The sequence below is a fragment of the Aquarana catesbeiana genome, linkage group LG06, assembly GCF_042186555.1.
Source record: "Aquarana catesbeiana isolate 2022-GZ linkage group LG06, ASM4218655v1, whole genome shotgun sequence".
NCBI classification, from domain to species: domain Eukaryota; kingdom Metazoa; phylum Chordata; class Amphibia; order Anura; family Ranidae; genus Aquarana; species Aquarana catesbeiana.
This window is the reverse complement of record NC_133329.1, coordinates 11463323-11485809: the sequence shown is the minus strand read 5'-3', so window position 1 is coordinate 11485809 and position 22487 is coordinate 11463323. Positions and strand designations below refer to the sequence as shown.

At 40.0% G+C, this 22487-nt stretch overlaps 1 protein-coding gene across 1 annotated transcript; it reads left to right on the top strand.

Annotated features, from left to right (window-relative positions):
* The first annotated feature begins 4728 nt into the window (after positions 1-4728).
* LOC141148155 (uncharacterized) lies at positions 4729-21903 on the top strand. The gene is made up of 4 exons (XM_073635337.1): positions 4729-5118; positions 10549-10675; positions 14537-14610; positions 17671-21903. The coding sequence occupies exons 1-4, from the start codon at positions 4803-4805 to the stop codon at positions 18042-18044; spliced, it is 891 nt and encodes a 296-aa protein (XP_073491438.1). The 5' UTR covers positions 4729-4802; the 3' UTR covers positions 18045-21903.
* The last annotated feature ends 584 nt before the right edge of the window (positions 21904-22487 follow it).

Below are 22487 nucleotides of genomic sequence, written 5' to 3'. Positions count from 1 at the left end.
AGACCCACATCAAGTATGATTTTTTTTTATTATTCTTGCTTGAGGTTCACCACTTTACAGGCAGGTTAATGTCACCCCCAAGTATTTTATTAGTAATTGTGCATGTTTTATTTTAAATATAATCATTGTTACTCCCAGCAAGAAAAAATGGCATTGGTATATGTTCCTCTTGTCAATTTCAAGCCACTCATGCCATCTGTTTGACAATCTCTTGCCTATAAGCTTTGAAAATGGTCACAATTGCTTTTAAAGTTTCAAAGTTTCAGTTCCCATTGACTTAATTAGGGAGCAAATGAATATTTAGAACTTCTGAGCAGTTTGGCAAAATCCTGTGAACTGAACCCAGGCACGTTTGGCTCATCTCTAACTCTGACTTATGCCCCGTACACACGAACGGACATTGATCGGACATTGATCGGACATTCCGACAACAAAATCCATGGATTTTTTCCGACGGATGTTGGCTCAAACTTGTCTTGCATACACATGGTCACACAAAGTTGTCGGAAAATCTGATCGTTCTAAACGTGGTGACGTAAAACACGTACGTCGGGACTATAAACGGGGCAGTAGCCAATAGCTTTTGTCTCTTAATTTATTCTGAGCATGCGTGGCACTTTGTGCATCAGATTTGTTTTCGGCCAACGGATTTTGTTGTTGTAAAATTTTATAGCAAGCTCTCACATTTTGTGTGTCGGAAATTCTGATGAAAAATGTGTGATGGAGCCCACACACATTTCCAACAACAAGGTCCTATCACACATTTTCCGTTGGAAAATCCGACCGTGTGTACAGGGAATAAGTAAACTGGAATAAATATGAAACACACCTTTATTTTCATGTAGCAGGTGTAGAGGACAAGGGTCCAGATTCCCCAAATAGCATCATTACCTTAGGCAGTATAACATTACTACCTTAAACTGTTCTGTATAGCCAAAAACTTTTTGCCATAGCAATAGAGATTTTAAAGTCCCACTTTTAGAACAGGCCATTTTCAACCTCTGTTTAAACCTCTCTCTTCCAAATTACCCAGTTCCTGAAGGGCAGAAATCCTATTCTTTGCACCTATGACATCATCGCAGAAGATTAAGATCTCTTCTCAGTGCTGGAACTGGAAAGGAGTACCAAAGAAGACACCAACTATCCCCTCCTACTAACTCAGGGCACTCTGCGGAACCCTGCTAGTTCTTCAGCATAAATTTAAATAAAATACATTTAATAAAAAAAATAGAATAAAGCTCCCCTGTTCTTCCGTGCTCATGTGAACAATCACGTGGTTACACGCACATATATAAATGGCAAAGGCACCACACATGTGAGGTATCACCACAAACATCAGAGTAAGCACAATAATTCTAGCACCAGACCTTCTGTGTAACTCTAAACTGCTAACATCTCTAATGCCGCGTACACACGGTCGGACTTTTCGTCTACAAAAGTCCGACAGCCTGTCCGACAGACTTTCGACGGACTTTTGTCGGACTTTTGGCGGACTTGCGGCAGACTTTCTTACGAACGGACTTGCCTACATACGATCACACAAAAGTCCGACGGATTCGTACGTGATGACGTACACTGGACTAAAATAAGGAAGTTGATAGCCAGTAGCCAATAGCTGCCCTAGCGTGGGTTTTTGTCCGTCGGACTAGCACACAGACGAGCGGATTTCTGGGTCCGGCATAGTTACGACGTAAAGATTTGAAGCATTTTTCAAATCTAAAGTCTGTCAGATTTGAGGCTAGAAAAGTCCACTGAAAGTCCGCTGAAAGTCCGGGGAAGCCCACACACGATCGGGTTGTCAGCCAGCTTTAGTCTGTAGGCGTCCGTCTGACTTTTGTAGACGAAAAGTCTGACCGTGTGTACGCGGCATAAGTCTTTAAACCACTTACAGACCAGAAGATTTGGCTGCTTAATCACCAGGCCATTCTTTTGCGATACGGCACTGCCTAATTTTAACTGACAATTGCGTGGTCAGGCGACGTTGTAGCCAAACAAAATTGAAAACCAAGAAAAAATACCCCCTAGATGGGACTTTGGAAGTCCACCAACACTAACTGAATGTAAAAAAAGTTTATTGCACAACTATTGAAGTCTTATGCCCCGTACACACGGTCGGACATTGATCGGACATTCCGACAACAAAATCCTAGGATTTTTTCTGACGGATGTTGGCTCAAACTTGCCTTGCATACACACGGTCACACAAAGTTGTCGGAAAATCTGATCATTCTGAACGCGGTGACATAAAACACGTACGTCGGGACTATAAACGGGGAAGTAGCCAATAGCTTTCATCTCTTTATTTATTCTGCGCATACGTGGCACTTTGTGCGTCGGATTTGTGTACACACAATTGGAATTTCCGACAACGGATTTTGTTGTCGGAAAATTTTATAGCCTGCTCTCAAACTTTGTGTGTCGGAAAATCCGATGGAAAATGTGTGATGGAGCCTACACATGGTTGGAATTTCCCACAACAAGGTCCTATCACACATTTTCCATCGGAAAATCCGACCGTGTGTACGGGGAATTAGACAAGTGAACAAATTTCAAAAAGACGTGTAGCGTCTAGTAATACATACAACAAGCATGGTGAAACATATCAAAAAAGCAAAAAATGGAATACACAATGACACTGAAACTCTCCGATGGGTAAATACCCTGAATACCTGACGTGTTTCTGTTTTTTTACACCTTTGTCAGGGTTACAGGATTGAGAATGGTCACAAATATTAACTCAATTGGAGCAATTCCATATCAGGAGCTTGACAGGTCGGATGTCAGGGTAGGCACAGGGCGCCGTTCAAAAAGCATTGTTAGCTTGAAGGGAACAGTTCCCACACCGGTGTGATAACAGGTGTGTGACAGTGATTGAATATCAGCCGTAAACAGTGTGTGCTTGTAGAGGGCAGTGGGGATGGAGGCAGATCAGAGCCTAAAATAGAGCTGCTGGGTTGGCATATACTAGCCAGTGGGCAGGCACAGGTACACAGGGGCGACGCTGTTCATACTGGCAACGCCGTTATAGGGCATAGTGAGTCAGAAACCACTGGCTAGTATATGCCAACTATAAGAATGCACTGATTACTGTGTAAATGATGCTGGCAGGGAAGGGATTAACACTAGGAGGCGCTAAATGTGTTCCCTATTTAGTGTTTCTAACTGTGGGGGGATGGGACTGACTGGGGGTGTAGACATATGATTGTTCCTACTTACTAGGAACAAACAATATGTCTCTTCTCCCCTGACAGAACAGGGATTTGTGAGTTTACACTCACAAATCCCCCTTCTAGCTCTCGTTCCCACAATCGCGGGTGGCCGAGGGCGATCGCGCCCACCGGCCACGCAAATCAGGTCCCCCACCATGCCGTGGGTGCGCGCGCACCTCCGGTGGCTCTTAAAGGGGAAGACGTGCCTGTACCGCGGTTCACAGGAACGTGTTATTTTGCCGACATATATCGGCGTGAGCCATTCGGCAACTGGTTAAAGCTTCGACTATGGAGATTTTTAAGTAGCATAGTTTGTTGCATTCCACTGGCGTGCGCAATTTTGAAGCATGACATGTTAGGTGACGATTTACTTGGAGTAACAGCTTCATTTATACTTTACCATATTAATATAATACAATAGGGTATTATATTGTGTTTGTGTGCACTTCACAATAAAATTCAATAAAGTGTATTTTTTTTAATTGTGTTTGAAAACTATATAGTGACATAAAGAAATTGGGATAACCAACATTTTTTTCTAAATGGCCTTTGCTTTCAGAAAAAAAAATATCATATTTGGGGGTTCTAAGTAATTTTCAAGTAAAAAAAAGAAAAACATTTATTTTACATGTACATGTATGTGAGAAGGGTCAGAATTGGCCTCGGAGTCAAAGGGTTTTAATATATATAAATATATATATATATATATATATATATATATATATATATATATATATATATATATATATATATATATATGTATATGTATGTATATGTGTATATATAAATATATATATATATGTATATGTATATGTATGTATATGTGTATATATATATATATATATATATATATATATATATATATATATATATATATATATATATATATATATATATATATATATATATATATATATATATACATACACATATATAAATATATATATATATATATGTATATGTATATGTATGTATATGTGTATGTGTATATATATATATATATATATATATATATATATATATATAATGTGTATATATATATATATATATATATATATATATATATATGTGTATATATATAAATATATATATATATGTGTATATATATAAATATATATATATTATATATATATATATATATATATATATATATATATATATATATATATATATATATATATATATATATATATATATATATATATATATATATATGTATGTATGTGTATATATATGTGTATATATATATATATATATATATATATATATATATATATATATATATATATATATATATATATATATAAATAATACATAAGAAAAAAAGATAAAAATTTCATTTGGGTACAGTGTTGTATGACTGCGCAATTGTCATTCAAAGTGCGTCAGCGCTGAAAGCTTAAAATTGGTCTGGATAGGAGGGGGGTTTAAGTGCCCAGTAAGCAAATGGTTAAACTTACCAAAAGAAGCTTTCATTATTTACACACCCATTACATTTCTATGAAAGCGAAACTTAAACTTGAAGCATTGTACTACATATAATCCTGATGTAGGTAAGACACATCTGAAGAAGAGAGAAGGTATTCTCCAAGGATGGAACTTATAGACAAAAAACAAGAGATCCTAAATTTCACCCTTCCCAGTAGTCCGTCCGAGGACAAGCCGTACACCAGGGTTCTCCTGCAGCTCTTTGGATATGCTGGCCATGGGAAATCAGCTTTTGTTAACTCCTGCTTCTACACCCTCAGAACAGAGGAGTATCAGATGCACGCTAATACAGGATCAAGTGACAACATTATTACAACTGACAGAAAAGCCTATAAACTAACCGACACCATCACCATTGTGGACAACAGAGGGTTTGGGAAAATGGGAAAAAATGAAGAGGTCATCGCCTATGCTCAGCTGGGTAGGATGTAAACCCCTTTTATTTCTATTATTTAAAGTCCAATATGTCTTCCTTAATTGAATCTCTGTAAGATGTTTATTATTCTCTGCTTGAGGTGATTGTAGCCATGTTTGTGCACTTGTGACAGAAACAATTGAGTACTGTACGTGATACTTTTTTTTATTTGCACTAACATACAGTTTTTTTAGGACAAGCTTTTGGGGTATGTCCCCTTCTTCAGGGTCCCAGCAGTACTAGTGCACAAAGTTTTAGTAGAATGTTAACAAGACAATCTTAAGAGAGAAAAAAAAGTGCAAACAAACATTTTGCAACACAGGTAATTGAGCTTGGATAGCTGGAGAGGTAATGTAGAGAGAGAGAGAGCTATTGAATAGGAGGGGGGGGGTAAAGAAAGTAACAGAGGTTAAGGTAATATAAAAATGCGGAATAGAGATTTAGAAAGCTGAAGTCCACATTTAGACCACTATTTTTTGTGTCAGATAGAATTATCCTTCTTAATTCAAACGTTTTTCTTTCCTATGTAGTCGTAAAGTTCCCTTTAATAAACAAAACATTCAGGTCTTCCATAGTGTGATCTGGTTGTGAGACATTATGTCCAACACGAGTGCAGAAATCATTCACCTCAAATAAGACAGAGGAAGAAAACCCATATCTAAATTTAGGCTGTTATGTTTTGGGTCAAATAGAAGTATCATTCTTAGTTCAAAAGTTTTACTTTCCTGAATAGTTTTGAAGTTCCCTTTAAGGACTAAGAAATTGAGATCTTCCATAGTGTGGTGACCTCCCACAGGAGTGTAGAACTCATCATCTTCTTTATGTTCCTTGATGGTGTGAAAGATCATTTGCGTTGAATGAGGTATACCACATTACTGGAGATACAGCTGTATGATCCTGGGATATTGAAGGTCCCTTTTGTGTGTGTGTGTGACACTTTTAGATTGATTGGGTTGCCCAGTTTGCAGCATTTTTTATTGCAGGGTTTGCTTCCATTATTTGTGACTTCATAATCAGAATGACATTTCCTGCTGATTAGTTTATGTCTGAGGTTGAGTGGTTGCCTGAATGCCAGTATTGGGGGTTGTTGGAACATCTTCTGTTATGATGGGTTATCTTTCCTATACCTTCTAGTGCTGTATTGTATGTGATTACTAGTGGTACACCGTTATTCGCTTTTTTTCTCTTTGTATTGGAAAAAAAATTCTCTTTGGGTTTTCAAGGCTGTGTTTATGCTCGTTTTGATGGTTTTGTCTTTGTAACCTTTCTTATGGAAAGAATCTACTGGTGTTCTGAGATGTGTATCTCTGTCTTCTAGGTCTCAACATATTTGGTGGTATCTAATGGCCTGGAGGTTTATAATGGCCAGTTTAGTGTGTTGGGGGTGTAAACTAGAAGAGTGGAGATAGTTGTATCTGTCAGTAGGTTTACTGTATATTGAAGTGTGAAGCTTGTCATCCCTGATATATACTGTAGTGTCTAGAAAGTTGACATGTGTGTTTGAACAATACATTTTTTGTTTGATTGATGGATGAAAAGTGTTGATCAATAAGTAAAACTGATTTTCTACACCTTCAGTCCATATGGTAAACATATCATCAATATAGCGATAATATCTGTATGGCTTTTGTTGTATGCTGTTCAGGAATTTGTCCTCTAGATCAGCCATAAATAAGTTGGCATATTGGGGTGCCAGTTTAGTTCCCATAGCGGTACTCATACACTGAAGACAGATGTCATTGTTGAAATTTAAGTAGTTAGTGTGTTAGGATAAATTCAATGACTTGTGTAACATCCTCCGTATTTGTGATTTGGTGAGGATGATAAGAATTTGTGACATGCCGCCAACCCATCCTTGTGGGGGATGTTACTGTACAGAGATTCTACATCCATAGTGACTAGAAGTGTATTTGGTAGTTGGTGGATTGTTATATATTGTCGCTCTTGTTCAGATCAATCAGTTGTGTCTTGCAGGAAACTAGCAGTGTTCACGACTAACAGTTTTAACATTAGACCTGAGATTTGTAATTGTATTTATACTTGTTATGATGGGTCTGGATTTCCTGGCTTGTGAATCTTGGTCAGCATGTAGAAGTCCCAAACTTCTGAATTATCTGGAATCACACTTATTTGTTTTGAATGCACTGTAGGTGGGTTGGTAGTGTTTCAATGTGACCTTTTTGATTACTTAGTAAAATCCTGGGTCAAATCATAATCCAGTTATTTATAGTAAGTAGAATTTTCCAGCTGCCTCTGACCCTCTTGTATGTATTCCTCTGTATCTATCACAACAACTGCTCCCCTTTATCTGTTGGTTTCATGGTGATTCCCTGATTGCATAAATTGTGTGTAGCCGTTCGCTCCCGTGGTGAAAGATTGTATAATTGAACAGTACTCAGTTATTATCCTCTGGGAATTCATTGAGGAGAATTCCTCTCCCAGAGACACCCCTGTGACACCAGGGCTAGAAATGATGGAATGAGATCATGATGGAGCAGAAAAATAAAAAATACCCAACCTAGGTTCTTTTTATAGGAAAAAGTTACAAAGCCACTTGAATGTACATGCCTAGGTTGGCCATACATTATACAATACACAATATTCTTTTTTTCAACCTTGGGTTGAAGGAAAGAAAAAAGATTGATTCTCCCATCAACACAGTCAATGTTGATGGAGAAATCCCTCCCATTGCACTATTGTATTTGGACAGTGGTTTCTCCGCAATCAGAATACAAGGTCACTGCTGGTGGCTCATCTATCTATCTATCATCCATACCCATGTATGTGAACATTCAGCAGTTACCAATGGTTACAGACAGATGACCTCCCCTGGACACAGATAGGGATGAGATCAAAGTTGGGTTTGAACACAAATTTGAATCTCAAGCATAATGATAGAATGAGACAGTGTCAGGGTTTTTTTTTTCTTTTATTATTGACGTGGATCTGCATTGCTAGAAGACATGATTGATCACGATTTTCCCTTTTTTTATTGAAGGGCTCTAGGATGTCTTTTTTTTTTACATTTCCCTTTTTTTGTGTATGTGCCCCTTACTCATTGACATGGGGGAGCAGTATCTGATTCTAACTCCAGATCCAAATAAGCCCCTGCCTGCAGATCCCCACAACCACCAGACCAGGGTTGTAGGGAAGAGGCCCTTATCCTCATTAACATAGCGACAAGGTGCTTTGCCACAGAGGTCCCCCTGCAAGGTGCTCACCCCCATTTTGAGGGCATGTGGCCCATTATGGTTTAGTAGGGGGTGGACCTTATTCTCTCCTTTCTTGGCCTGCAAGGCTGTATTCATTCTTGGATAAGGGTCTGGTATTAATTTTTGGGGGAAACTCACAACATTTTTTTTGTGGAGGCCTCCAATAAGATCTACAGTATATGTTATGTTATCTGGTATAGATGCTGGAAAACCTCGGCCATTTATTCACAAACAGAAGTAAAGAGGCCATTTAACCGATTCTTTCCCACCCATAGTCTTACAGCGGGCAGGAAGAAGCTATAGGCCAGGTGATGTACCTGTATTATGCCCGTCACATGCGCACCGTCATGTCCCCTGTCCACCGGACACAGCAGATTGTGGCTCCCGGTAGTGAGATGTTTTGAGCAGCCTGGGTATCACGTGATTGCAAACTAAACACAACTGTTATGAATGGATTTCATTCATAACAGTTGTGCTTAGTATGGTGATGCTTTGATTGCCCCACGGCTATCATGTGGTACCTGGACCAATCACAGCACCCTGTACCATGTGATTAGCTTTTATTTCATTTCTTCATTTTCTAAAAAATTGTGACAAAAAATTACAACAAAATAACAACTCACCATGTCTCTTACTAAATGCTTCAATCTATCTATCAGGGGGTATTTGTACTGTCCTGACATTTTTTTTTTTAAAGTTCTTTTTATTTATTTCAGAAAAAAAAGTTACATAACAAGTTATAAAACAAGAGGCAAGGCATACCATACCTTAACTACTAGCCTAAACTAGTTAAACAAGTTAAACAAGAACAAAACAACTCTATAGCTTGCTGCTAAAAAAAACAGGATGAGTGTAATGCTCAGCAATTTACATAGATATGTGATCTGCAGCAGGTATCACCAAAGAAAAATTCTACGACGAGTGGGTGGCTATAAGCGCGTGGTTAGTCCAAATGCACCTCTGAGGGGACAGTCAGAAAAACCATCATCTCTTATGTAAATCAAATCAGACTGATTGTCCTACAGGGTCTTCTTGTTCTACAGTTGTCGCCTCAGACTCTAGCTATATGTTCCAGACCTTTTGAAACTTTAGATTGACTAATAATTTCCATGCATTCAGGGTAAGGGCAGACGTGGGAGCTCTCCACTTAAGTATGATGAGTCTGTTGGCATAAAAGAGAAGCAATCCTAATAGTCTACGAACTGCCCTCGAAGGAGCAAGAGCATCCACCAGGCCAAGCAGGCAGATCTCTATCTTGTGGGGTATAGGATTTGTGGTCAGTTCAGTGATGAAGGTTGTGATTAATGACCAGTAATGCTGTACATCAGGGCATGACCAGATCATGTGCAAGAAACCCACAGAGTCAGCTCGACAGCGCCAACACTGCGACGTGCATTCCAGGTATATTTTGTGTAGCCTGTATGGAGTATAATAAAACTTGTGTAACATTTTAAACTGGATCAACCGATCTCTGGCTGAGACCAGGTGTCTAAAGGGGGAGTCCCAGATATCTTCCCAGTCCTCCCCATCCAACTCCGGCAGCTCCGACACCCAGAAGTCACAAAGTCTCTCCAGACCGTGATGTATGGTAGGCTGCAAAGCCTTGTAAATTGTGGATAATGGTTTAGGTAGTGTCTCTTGACTTAGAAGCGACTCTGTGTATGACCGGTAAAGGGTCAGGAGGGAGCCCCCAAACTGTGCCCTGTAGGCGTGGCAGAGCTGCAGGAACCGGAAGAAAAACTCATTGGGTAGGTCGAATCTAGTTTTAAGTTGGTCAAATGTCAGCAGTGCACCATTCTCACAAATATGACGTAAGTATCGAATATCACGTGACGCCCATATGACCGGATCTGGGATAGATTTTTTTTTTGGTTTGGTACAAAGTTTTTTTAGCCTATTCATAAAGGAACCCAGTCTGGTGTGAGATATGGGGAGTTTCCACTGCTGATCACCCTTAGTTGCCTGGCTTCAGTATGATCTCACTCACTAGTCTGGAACAAGCAAGCAAGTTCAAAGTAAAGTAGGGGTTCCTGTGATCCAGGATGCAAGGCCTCCTTTGATAGCCAAAAGCTCAGCAATAATAGTCCATATATGATTTCTGATAGTTCCACATAACTCCGCCCATGGAAAGTCAAGGTCACCAGAGATGAGACATTATAAAGATGAAAGCATGGAGAAGCATTTGTATTATTCTTCATAATTATATATCTGTTTTTATGCTCAGGACATTTTCTTCCTCTGGATAAGAAGGTGGAGTGGACGGAGGATTTTGTTCAGATAATGTCACAGGTGGAGGATTCTGACCTAACACCAAACTACACGGATTTTCTTGTCCCCATATTTGTTTACAGGTATGGACACATGGATAGTTTTATACCGCTAATGTCATAAAATGTAATTACTAACATCCAACATTGAATGTTAATTTGTCTGATCAAGTCTAGTTATTACTATATAACTTAAAAGTGATATTAACCAATTGACTTCCAGAAGATCCCCCCCCCCCGCTTCATGACCAGGCAATTTTTTGCGATAGCGCACTGCGTTACTTTAACTGACAACCGACGCTGTACCCAAATAACATTTATATCCCCTTTCTCCACAAATAGAGCTTTATTTGGTGGTATTTGTTCACATCTGCGTTTTTTTTTTATTTTTTGCGCTATAAACTAAAAAAGATCGACAATTTTGAAAAAAAAAAAAACAAAAACAATATTTTTTTCTTTTACTATAAAACATATCCATTAAAAAAAAATCAAATTTCTTCATACATTTGGGTCAATATGTATTCTTTCTGCTACATAATTTTGGTTAAAATACCAATAAGCATGTATTGGTTTGTACAAATGCCGTCTACAAACTATGGGATAGTTTTATTTATTTGTTTTACTAGTAATGGCGGCGATCATCGACTTATAGCGTGATTGCGATATTGCGGTGGACATTCTGGCACTAACTGACATTTTGTGGGAACCAGTGACACAAATACTGTAATGAGTGCTAAAAATATACACTGTCGCTGTACTAAGGACACTGCCTGGGAAGGGGTTAACATTAGGGGCAATCAAAGGGTTAAGTGTGTGCCTAACCAGTGTTTTACTATACTGTGTGAGGTACTTTTACTAGGGGAAGACATGGAATTTATTCCTCGCTTTGCAGGGGCACAAATTCCATGCCTTCCCTTCTGTCAGAATGGCAATCTGCCTTGTTTACATAGGCAGATCGCAGTTCTGCCTCTCTGCCTAATGATCGGTAGGTGCCGGAGGACATTGGGTACCGTGCATTCGCTGTGTGTAATATCAGCAGAAGCGAGCCACTGGTGTCAAATCATGTGTGTGTATATATATATATATAGATCTGGTGCACAAGTGTCTGCACTGTAGAAGTAAAACTACTATAGGGTAGACCTGAAGTGGTTAAAGGCTTTCTTTAAAAAAAAAAAAAAGCTGTCATACTTACCTGCTCTGTGTAATGATTTTGCACTCATCCTCTTCTTGAGTCCCTTGTCAACTCTCTTGGCCCCTCCCTCCTGGCGAGTGCCCCCAGAGCAAGCTGCTTGCAATAGGGGCACCTAAGCAGGCTCGTTCCCAAGGCATGGCTCTGCATGCTATTAACACACAGAGCCACAGCTCGGCCCCGCCCCCTCTCTCTCCTCATTGGCACACTGGCTGTGATTGAGAGCAATGGGAGTCCATGCCTCCTATATATATAAATTTATGACTCCGAGGATCGGGTGTGTCATTGCCATCATCCCTTGAAACTTCTAAAGACCAAATGTGTACCTCCAATATGGGATTTTTAAGGCAATGCAATGATCAGAAAATTTTTTTAAAAAATGTTAAGTTTTATTAGTACAAAAGCGAATAAAATACAAATCGAATAGAATACAAATGAACATATACGTGAATATTTTAGATAAGTATTTTAAAACAAAATTATCAGATACATAGGAATAAGTGATGCATCCTGCTGCTAAATACAAACACCACCCAAGTTGATACGATGGCGTCCGATAGCAGATTTCCAACGCGTTTCAACTTTATTGTCAAAGCAAAGTCTTCCTCAGGGAAGGAATTGCATCACATTCTAAAATTTCAAAAAACAACATAATTACTAATAATATATATACACTTATCGCCTATATCTAGAAAGACCGCATTTTAACTGAAGGTTATAAATGCGACTTACATTAAAGCATGTAGCTGTAGAGAAATGCCTTCCAAAGCTGGCAGAGGTTCAGATCACCAATTTGTCTAAAACGCTCACTATCCTCTACGGGGCGGCCCGGTATATTTATAAAGAGACCAATAATTGGCAGCCAAAAAAGGGGCAAAGAGGCTGAAAGACATGAATAATGTTTGAAAAAAATTAAATTAAAAAGATAATTTTGGAGGTCATATTGGTTCATAGGAACCTCAGTTCTCCAGGATAGCCACCAAGTGGAAAAAACCCTAGTCAAATTACCTTAACAAAGTCGTGTAGCATGTATGGATGAAGTTCCCAGGTGTAGGTGAGAGGGAGCTCTGGTCCTAGAGTTCCTCTCTGTTGAAAAGCCAGTTGCAAAGTGCTGCCCTTGGCCGTCCCTGGCGTCCTAATGTAGGGGATGTGGGTGTGGTTTGTGTAATGGGCGTGGCATGGGAGTCCATGCCTCCAGCTGCTGTCTCAGCCAGTGAGGAAGGAGAGTTCCCAGACAGCCAAAGCTCTCATGCACATTGCTGGATCGAGATGGGGCTCAGGTAAGTATTAGGGGGCTGAGGGAGGACCCTAGAGACTTTGTGGCCCGTTGTTTTTGTTTATGTTGGTTTTTCAAGAAATCCTGGTGTGAAGAGGGCATCATTTGTGAAGTTTTACAAGTATGTGAAGGGTGCTGGCACAAATATGGTCAAATACTACAGGCAAATGCAGCTTTCATCAATCCTATAGTGCTGTGGCCACATTTACATATGCTTGTTTGGTGTGAACATAAAATGACCCGTTGATCTCCTGGAAATCCAGTAAGTTCCAACTGGTTAGAGAAATTTTACTATTTTGGTGAAATGCATTGGTGAATGGGGGAGGAAAAAAAAATCAGGTGGTTTGCTTTCTCTTTGTTCCCAGTCACCCACTCCAGATTATTTTGTAAAGGGACTACATGCTCAGACCTGTCCTTTTTACTGTTAAAATATTTGAAGAATTTTTGGGGGTTTGTCCTACTATCTTTTGCAATCTGTCTTTCGTTTTGTATTTTTGCGACCTTGATTTCCTTTTTACATATCTGTTATATTCTTTGTAAGATTTAAGCGATGATAGTGTTCCTTCATTTTTGTATTTTTTAAAAGATCTTTTCAGCTACAAAAGTTCGACAGCCTGTCCGACAGACTTTCGACAGACTTTCGACGGACTTTGGACTTGGCTACACACGATCACACCAAAGTCCGACGGATTCGTACATGATGACGTACAAGGGACTAAAATAAGGAAGTTGATAGCCAGTAGCCAATAGCTGCCCTAGCGTCAGTTTTTGTCCGTCAGACTAGCATACAGACGAGCGGATTTCTGGGTCCACCTCCTCATTAACACTGGGAGGTCTATAACAAACTCCAATGATTAACTTTGTAGTACACAGATCCATGTACAGTTCCATCCATATTGCTTCAGACTCATCACACTCTCCATCCACTAGGACCTCGTTCACACTTGCTTCTCACATAGAGACAGACACCACCACCCCTCGGTTTTACCCTGTCTTTACGAAAGAGAGCATAGCCAGAAATATTAATAGCCCAGTCATGTGAAGAATGAAGCCAATATTCAGCAATACCAATTAAGTCATTGTTCTCTTCATGCACCAAAGCTTCCAACTCACCTATTTTTCTTGGCAGACTTCTGGCATTTGTGAACAGACACTTTAATTCAGTGTCCAATTTTAAGACATGTATTTTGCATATGATTTATGCCAAGAGCCTGCCCACAGACCGTGTGTACATTAAAAGATGTTGGGAAATGTAATTCTGGGGCTGCCCCATGCCAATAGGAACTAACCTCCCAGAATCTGATCCTGCAAAAATGTTAAAGCTTAGAGATGACATTATAGGGAATAATAAAAGCTTCTGCTCCCTATATGAACAAGGTCACACCTGAGTGGTACTTTAGGGTAGTTTTTTGAGGGGCATAAGTTTGGGTCATGCCTGGACATACGCCTTAAGGGTACTGACGTTTGATTTTTCTACTAGCATGAAGATTCAAATGCCAAAAGAGCAAGTGGAAGAAGTGCAAAAATTTTTCATGAACTGTCGTGATATGACAGGTAAATATATATGTAAAAATAAAGTGTAACTCCACTTTTATTGAGAAAAAAAACATTCCCCTCTGGGGTGATCTCTGTACATTGCAAGGAATATAACAAACTTTGTTGCAGATTCTTACCTTTTGTTATTCTGAAGAAATCCGTGTGTGTTTGTCTGTGCCACTTTTCTGAGTGGGTCTAATGGGAGGGGTTTTATAATTAACTATCAGGTGTGGCAGCAGCAGGGCACTGATGAGGGAATCTGCTGGGCCTGTATCCCCTTAGACGGGTTCCTATTGAAAGTATCTCTCAAAAAATGACAATCTGTCATGTAGCTTAGTGCAGATTTCTGGGAAAATTGGTGAGCCAATCACAAAAGCAGGAAATGATGTTTCTGGGGAGTGGTCAGTACACACTCTGTGTACAGAACAACCCCAGGTAGCCATATTGCAACGCATTCTCAGAAAATTACAGAGCTGCAGATTGAAAAGGAAAGGTCATTTTTAATGTCACAATGATATGCACTATATTATTTTTTCTTTATTTGCTATATTTTTTTCCCCACGAATGTGGAGTTACCCTTTAACCACTTCAATACCAGGCACTTAGACACCTTCCCGCCCAGGCCAATTTTCACCTTTCAGTGCTGTTGCAATTTGAATGACAATTGCTACACTGTACCCAAACACATTTTTTATCATTTTGTTCCCACAAATAGAGCTTTCTTTTGGTGGTATTTGATCACCTCTGTGGTTTTTATTTTTTGCGCAACAAATAAAAAAAGACCGAAAATTTAAAAAAAAAAGTTTTTCTTTGTTTCTGTTAAAATTTTTTGTAAATAAGTACGCTTTCTCCTTCAATGATGGGCACTGATATGGCTGCACTGATGGGCACTGATACGGCAGCACTGATGGGCACCGATGAGGTGGCACCAATGAGGTGGCACTGATGAGGTGGCACTGACGGGCACTGATGATGGGCACTGATAGGCGGCACTGATGGGCACTGATAGGTGGCACTGATGGGCACTGATAGGTGGCACTGGTATGCGGCACTGATGGGCACTCATAGGTGGCACCGATGGGCACTCATAGGCAGCACTGATGGGCACTCTTAGGTGGCACTGATTGGTACATGTGGGTGGCACTGATGGGTAATTATGGGTAGCACTGATGTGTGGCACTGATAGGTGGGCACTGATGGGCACAGATGGGCACAGATGGGCACTGACAGGTGGCACCAATGGGCAATGACAGGTGGCACTAATAAAACATTGCTGGACAGATCAGTGACATAATGGTGCCAATCAGTGCCCATTTGTGGGCACTGATTGGCACAGATTGGGCACATGTGGATGGCCATGGGGTACATACCTGGCCATCCACGTTGCCCCTTCCCTGGTGGTCCTAGTGGCATCCCTGGTGGTCCAGTGTGGTGATCTGAGGGGGGGCTGCACTGATAAACAATCAGCGCAAACCCCCCCTGCCAGGAGAGCCGCCGATCGGCTCTCCTCTACTCGTGTCTGTCAGATGCGAGTGAGGAAGAGCCGATCAGCGGCTCTTCCCATTGACAGCGTGATCAGCCGTGATTGGACACGGCTGATCACGTGGTAAAGAGCCTCCGCCAGAGGCTCTTTACCAAGATCGGTGTAGCGGTGTGTCAGGCTGACACATCGCTCCACCGATCGCCGTGATGCGCGCCCCCGGGGGCACGCTGCGGCATGTTGTCCTGCTGGACGTCATATGACGCCCAGTCAGGATAACAGAACCACTTCCCGGACGTCAATCCGCTATAGGGCGGGCGGGAAGTGGTTAAAGATTCTTAATAAAAATAAAAAAAAGTCAAAAAAGATTTATACTAATTTCCAATAAAGAATATATTGACTAGTTCTGAGAGAGAAAACTAATGTGAAAAACAGAAATCTGAAATTGGGCTTTCATTTCATGGTAAATGGTAATGGCTATCTATAGGAAACTTGCCCAAAATTTTAATAAATAAATAAATAATTTCTGTTTTTTTATTTCTTGTTATTACCACGACCTACCACAAAAAAAACAAACTTAAGAAAAAATGTAAAAAAAATTCTCCTACTCCTGACATTTGTGGGATACTATATATGAGTATGATATTTATTGTTTGTACCGGCGATAGGACCAAGTTACAATAGTGCACATTTTGCTTTTTTATTTTACCTAAAAACACTGGACTGACCCAAAAAATAACTTTTTTTTAATCCTACCTAAAACACACTGATCTTGCCCTTGACCCTAACACTGACCATGACACTAAAGTAGATCAGCCCCTGATCTAACTAAATAGCATTTCATTTTTAGCTTTTAAAATGTAATTGTATTTTTTTATTTATTTTTTTACACAAACTTTTTTTACCTCTGGTGAGAAGAAAAATATACCACATGCCGTATATTTTTTCTCCATCCAAAAGAAGAAAGTGTACAAGGGCGGCATGTAAAGTTAGTGATCACTGTGATAGCCAATCACATGTGTTCATGTGATTGGGGGGGTAGTCCACCCAGCCCCAGATCATTAGTAAGAGACTGGTGACAATTTGGTCTCCATGCTGGCCGACCTGCGTGACACCACATAAATGTGTTATGTAGGCATTGGTGGGTTACCTGCTTATGGACCAGCGTTTTGGACCTGCATGAATCGCCATCATGGTACGTTGGCTGCTTTAAAAGCTCCAGGGGGCACCCGCGATCGCTCCTGAGACAGAACGCAGATATGTCATTGTAAGCAGACAGATCTCCATTCTGTCAGGGGAGGAGAGAGAGATCTGCTGTTCCTAGTAATAAGACTTTTCCAGAAACAGCGATCGGTCTCCTACTCCAGGCAGTCCCATCCCCCACAGTTAGAATCACTCCCTAGGACACACATAGAAGCCTATGGGCTGTATTGTGCAGGCACAGTCAGCAGATGCAGTATTTCTGAATTGAATCTGGATTTACTCCAGATTTAAACAATGGATGCCATGGCTGTCAGATCTCAGTAGATATTATCCATGGAGGGTGGAATCATTTAGATTATGGCAAAAGGTCACTAATTATTCCTTTTTCATCACAGGAGTTTTCCCCATTGTTGTCCTGACTAACAAGTTGAAAAAATGCGGTAATAATCTGGAAGAAGCATTTAGAAATGCGGGAGCAGAAGTAGTGATAGCCATTGAGAACTACACTTCAGAGGACCACATAAAGACACGTGGACGATGCGCTGATATACAAGAGGTGATCTGTAATGCTCTGAAAGATGTACAATTCCGCCTGGAACAACCACGTGATCCAATGGAGGAACGCTTAAAACGCAAGAAAATCCTTCTGAAATTTGCATATGAATCTGTAGTTGAAGAGCTAAAATCTAAAGCTAAAGAACATGAGTATGAGAGGTTGAAAGCTCTGGCAGATAAAAGTTGGTTCAAAAGATTCCCATATGGTAAATAACATACACATTTAAAGTTCTTCTTACTGAACAATACTCTTAAAAAATGCATTTTGACCAATGCCGATTGGTGAGCTTTTCTAGCGGTCTTGCTGGGATGGATGAACCAGTATTTGTAGAATGGCTGAAATACTCACATTTCTGGGAGAAAGTGTTGATGACTCCAATGCTGATCAAATAGGCAAAATCCTAGGCATTTGGTCATGTGATCTCTGCTGAAGGCAAGGATCAGAAGAACTCAGATTGTCTGATTCCCCCAACTTAGCTGTCATCACATCTCCAAATACCTAGGTCTTCACATGTGGTCACCACAGAATGAAGCATAGAGCAATGTTCTTCCCAGAAAATATATGTATGGGCTCTATCACCCTTTATTTGTTCACCCCAGAAAGCATTTTGAAATATGATGATTATTATTATTATTATTATTATTATTATTATTATTATTCAGTATTTATATAGTCCCAACAGATTGTCCAGCGCTTTACAACATAAATGGACTCAGTACAGTTCAAATATAATTCAATACAAGAGGGTTAGGAGGGTCCTACTCTTGAGGGCTTACAATCTAGCTTTTATGTCAACATTTGTGTATAGGTCTTTTTTAGAATTTTTCATTCTTTACTACAGTTTTGAAAATAAAAGTAAATCTCTAAAGTACCACAACATCTCTGTATTTGTTGATTCCTAGAGAAGAACAAGATAAGCAAAAGACAAAATTTTGGGACCACAATATGCCTATTTAGGTCCTCGTACACAGCAAGACTAAAATTGTGCTATTGTACTCTGTGAGCAGGCAGGTTTGTTTATTATTATTATGTAATGCATTTTCCGCAATAAAATATATTTACCTGCCTGTCTGCAATGTCCCTCACTGAGCTGCGCATGAACAGCCCAGCTTACAGCAGCTGGCCCAATCACCAGTGTGCATGCGTAGGAGTGACATCATCCCCTGCCAGCCACTAAAGATGGCCAAAAGGAGAAGATGCCGGCACTAGTAGTAGGAAAGGTGGGTGTAAAAGCTGCCTTTAACATTACAGCAGAAGATCAGGAATGGGCACTTATGCACGTCCGTAATTTTCGCATCCCACTGCATACGATTACTGCATATAGTCAAGTTAACTGATGCATAATGAAAGGATCAAACCCAAACCCATGGTTCTGCTCCAGACTTGCTCCTTTCACCCCACACAGAAGACCCAGGTGCTGGCCTGTCTCTCACTTGACTTCCCCTATCCTTGTGAGCAAGACCGCAGTGGTGAAACACATCAAGGCAGGTGGTTTGGGGTGGAAACATTATGTATACAGTTTTCAGCTTTTGATAAATTAAATATTAAAAGAAGTAATACGTTTTAGAGAGCAACTTATTATTACCTTTGATGCATAATGATGCTAGCAAATTTGTTCTGAGCCTCTTGGCTTTAATGACCCCCTGTTATAAATGGATGAACCCCTTGTATTAAAATGCTATGTCGGCTTTTTACCCGTAGAAGGTGATCTATTTTACATTTTACAGTTTCTATACTGTACCCGTGTTGGGTTCTGCTGGGTTCCAGATTTAAATTACATGCAATAGTCTTATAGTATTTAGTAAGTGCTCTGGGTAATTATTGCTTTATACAGGAGTAAGGATGAACAAATCTACCTGAGATTTCTTTAATCTTTCTCAACTACTATTAAAGTCTATGGAGGGGAGCAGATATTATTGTTCAATTCTGGCCATTTGTAGGTCTAATAAGCAAGCTGTTAAACAAAGACATGCAAACTGTCATGGTCAGGAATCAGGCTTGGAGACCAGTAGCTTTAGCAGTAGAGAGGTCTTCCACTGACCAGCAGGATAAGTACACTAGCAGGTCACTCTGTTGGATGGCGTGGGCTCACACAAGTTGACCAATCTAAGCACTACCTGATGTTCACCAGAGCTCCTGATGGAGGAGATGCTGCTTGTTAGTAACAGGTCACGGTCCTCAGGATCGCCCCACCAGGAGGTGAGCAAGCCTGGGTCCTGTAGCAGATATAGCATGTAGGGATCAAGCAGAAGGGTAGTCAGTAAACAATCAAAGGTCAGTAACAAATGAATACAGGTTGGGATCAAGCAGAACAGTCAAGGAACAAACCAAAGGTCATTAACAAATGGTACCAAGACACAGACGGCAGCAGGAGTGACAAGAGTCAGATATTGGCTGGAGAGAGTACAATAATCTGGCAAACAGGAAGCACACATGCATGGTTTAAATAGGATATTCATGGGAGGAGCAAACATTTCAATGTTCAAGGGAAACAAGACAAAAGGCAATATTGTCTCTGGAATCAAGCAGAGAGCTCTGCAGCATCTTAGGTGGATTAGTAAGAAGCATTACTGCCAGACACAGCAGAGGTCCTGAGTTCAGATCCAGGCCCTGACACAAAACCAGGCATTGCTATAAGGGACACTTACCAATGGCAAAAATAAATACAGTGGAACCTCGGTTTGCGAGTAACGCGGTTAACGAGCGTTTCGCAAACCGAGCACTGTATTTCTAAAAATCCTAACTCGGTTTGCGAGTGTTGTCTTGCAAAACGAGCAGGATTCAGGCTAAAAGCTGTGTGCAGTACCGCTTTTGGCCTAAGGTGGGGGGCGCCGGAGCGAGCAGAGCTGAAAGTCGCTGTTTGGAAATGCACGGAAAGGCCCGAGGACAGTTCGTCTGACCTTGAGTCTTTCCAAGGTTTGCCGAGGTCAGCCGAAGTGTCCCTCGGGCCTTTTTGGCCTTTTCCGAGGCTCTCCGGCGTCCCCCGACTCTGGCCGCATGCGGTATTGCACCCCATTGAAGTCAATGCGGAACAAATTATTTTAGTTTCCATTGACTTCTATGGGAAAACTTGCTTTGATATGCGAGTACATTGGATTATGAGCATACTCCTGGAACGGATTATGCTCATAATCCGAGGTTCCACTGTACAAAGAAAAAGTATCTCTCTACATAGAATTGTCAGCACACTAACAACCAGGGGTAAAGGCTATGCACTGCATTATAGATGATTACTTATTTCTGGAAGCAAACCTGCAGAGTTTTTAGTGATCCCTGGGGATTGGCCACAAACCCATGAGAGTGGTGAACCTAAACCTTATCCTAGTGATGAGAAAAAAATATTATCTTTTTCTTTAAAATTTCAATAGGAAACAAAAAATAGATAGTAGTCATTGTCATGCACATCTTTTTTACTTCAGTCATAGGAAACTCAGACCCCCTTCCTAATTCCAATAAAGACACAGGCAATGTTATTTTATATCTTAAATAAATTACATCTAACTTTTTTTGCAATAGATATACTGTAACTATTATCTCACTATAAACCCACACCTTTTTTTTATTCTTTGACAGAGAATGAGATTTGAGGTTAGGTACTTACATGCAACACCTGTAGTCTAGAGATCACTTGTCACTTATCTGACGTTTATTTATAGAATGCTTTCTCCGGGATTGTGACTGAAACATATCAAACACAGCTAGGATTCTACCACAATCAATGTAATGGCAGCCCTCATACTTCTCTCAGGACACAGCCATTTTAATGTACTGTATTTACAAACTGTAACTGCATGGCATTTCGTTTTCTAAACTGCTGAAAAAAAATAAGCCATTGGCATTTTTCTTGTTTTTTATCATAAAATATTGTTTTCAAACTTTGTCATCTTTTGTTGCATCTCTTGTAGTCTTTTTATTTCTACATGTACTTTCTCCAATGTCAACTGTCAATTATTGATCTAGATTGACTTTCTGATAGTGGCAATGGTGAACAATAGACATGTGCACACTGAAATATTTCACTTCGGAATTTTATTTTCGTCCGCAAAATAAATTTATATAGTTACTCTCGAAATTAGTTTTTATTTATTTTGTTTCATGAAAAAATGAATTTGTGCGAAAATCGGAAGTAATAAAGGTCGAATCTGTCATTGAAGGCTTATGGTGTCTGTCGAATGTTCTAAGAAGATTTGACGGAGCAGCTAAACTGTATGACGCCGCAATCGTACATTTCCGGTCGAATGTTCCGCCTACAAGCTATAGTAGAATTCTAATGTTGTATGACACTAGTAATAATTATATTTATTAATTATTATTATTCGTCAACCAACATTAGAATTCTTCTATAGCCTATGGGTGGAGCATTTGACCATAAATGTCCGCTCGTGGTGACTGCTTCGTCGAATCTTCATGTCGAATCTTTTCTCTCTATGGCGAATAATCTTGGACTAATAGAGTTAGGTTAGGCACATTCGACCTTTTTTGCTTTTGTCTTTATAATGACGAATCTTTTCTCTCTATGTTGAATCTTTTCTCTCTATGTAGAATAATCTTGGACTAATAGAGTTAAGGTTAGGCACATTCGACCACAGGTTCGATGGACACAGGTAGCTATTGTCAGCGTCATGTCAATCTCCTATCTATATCGAACTGAAAATG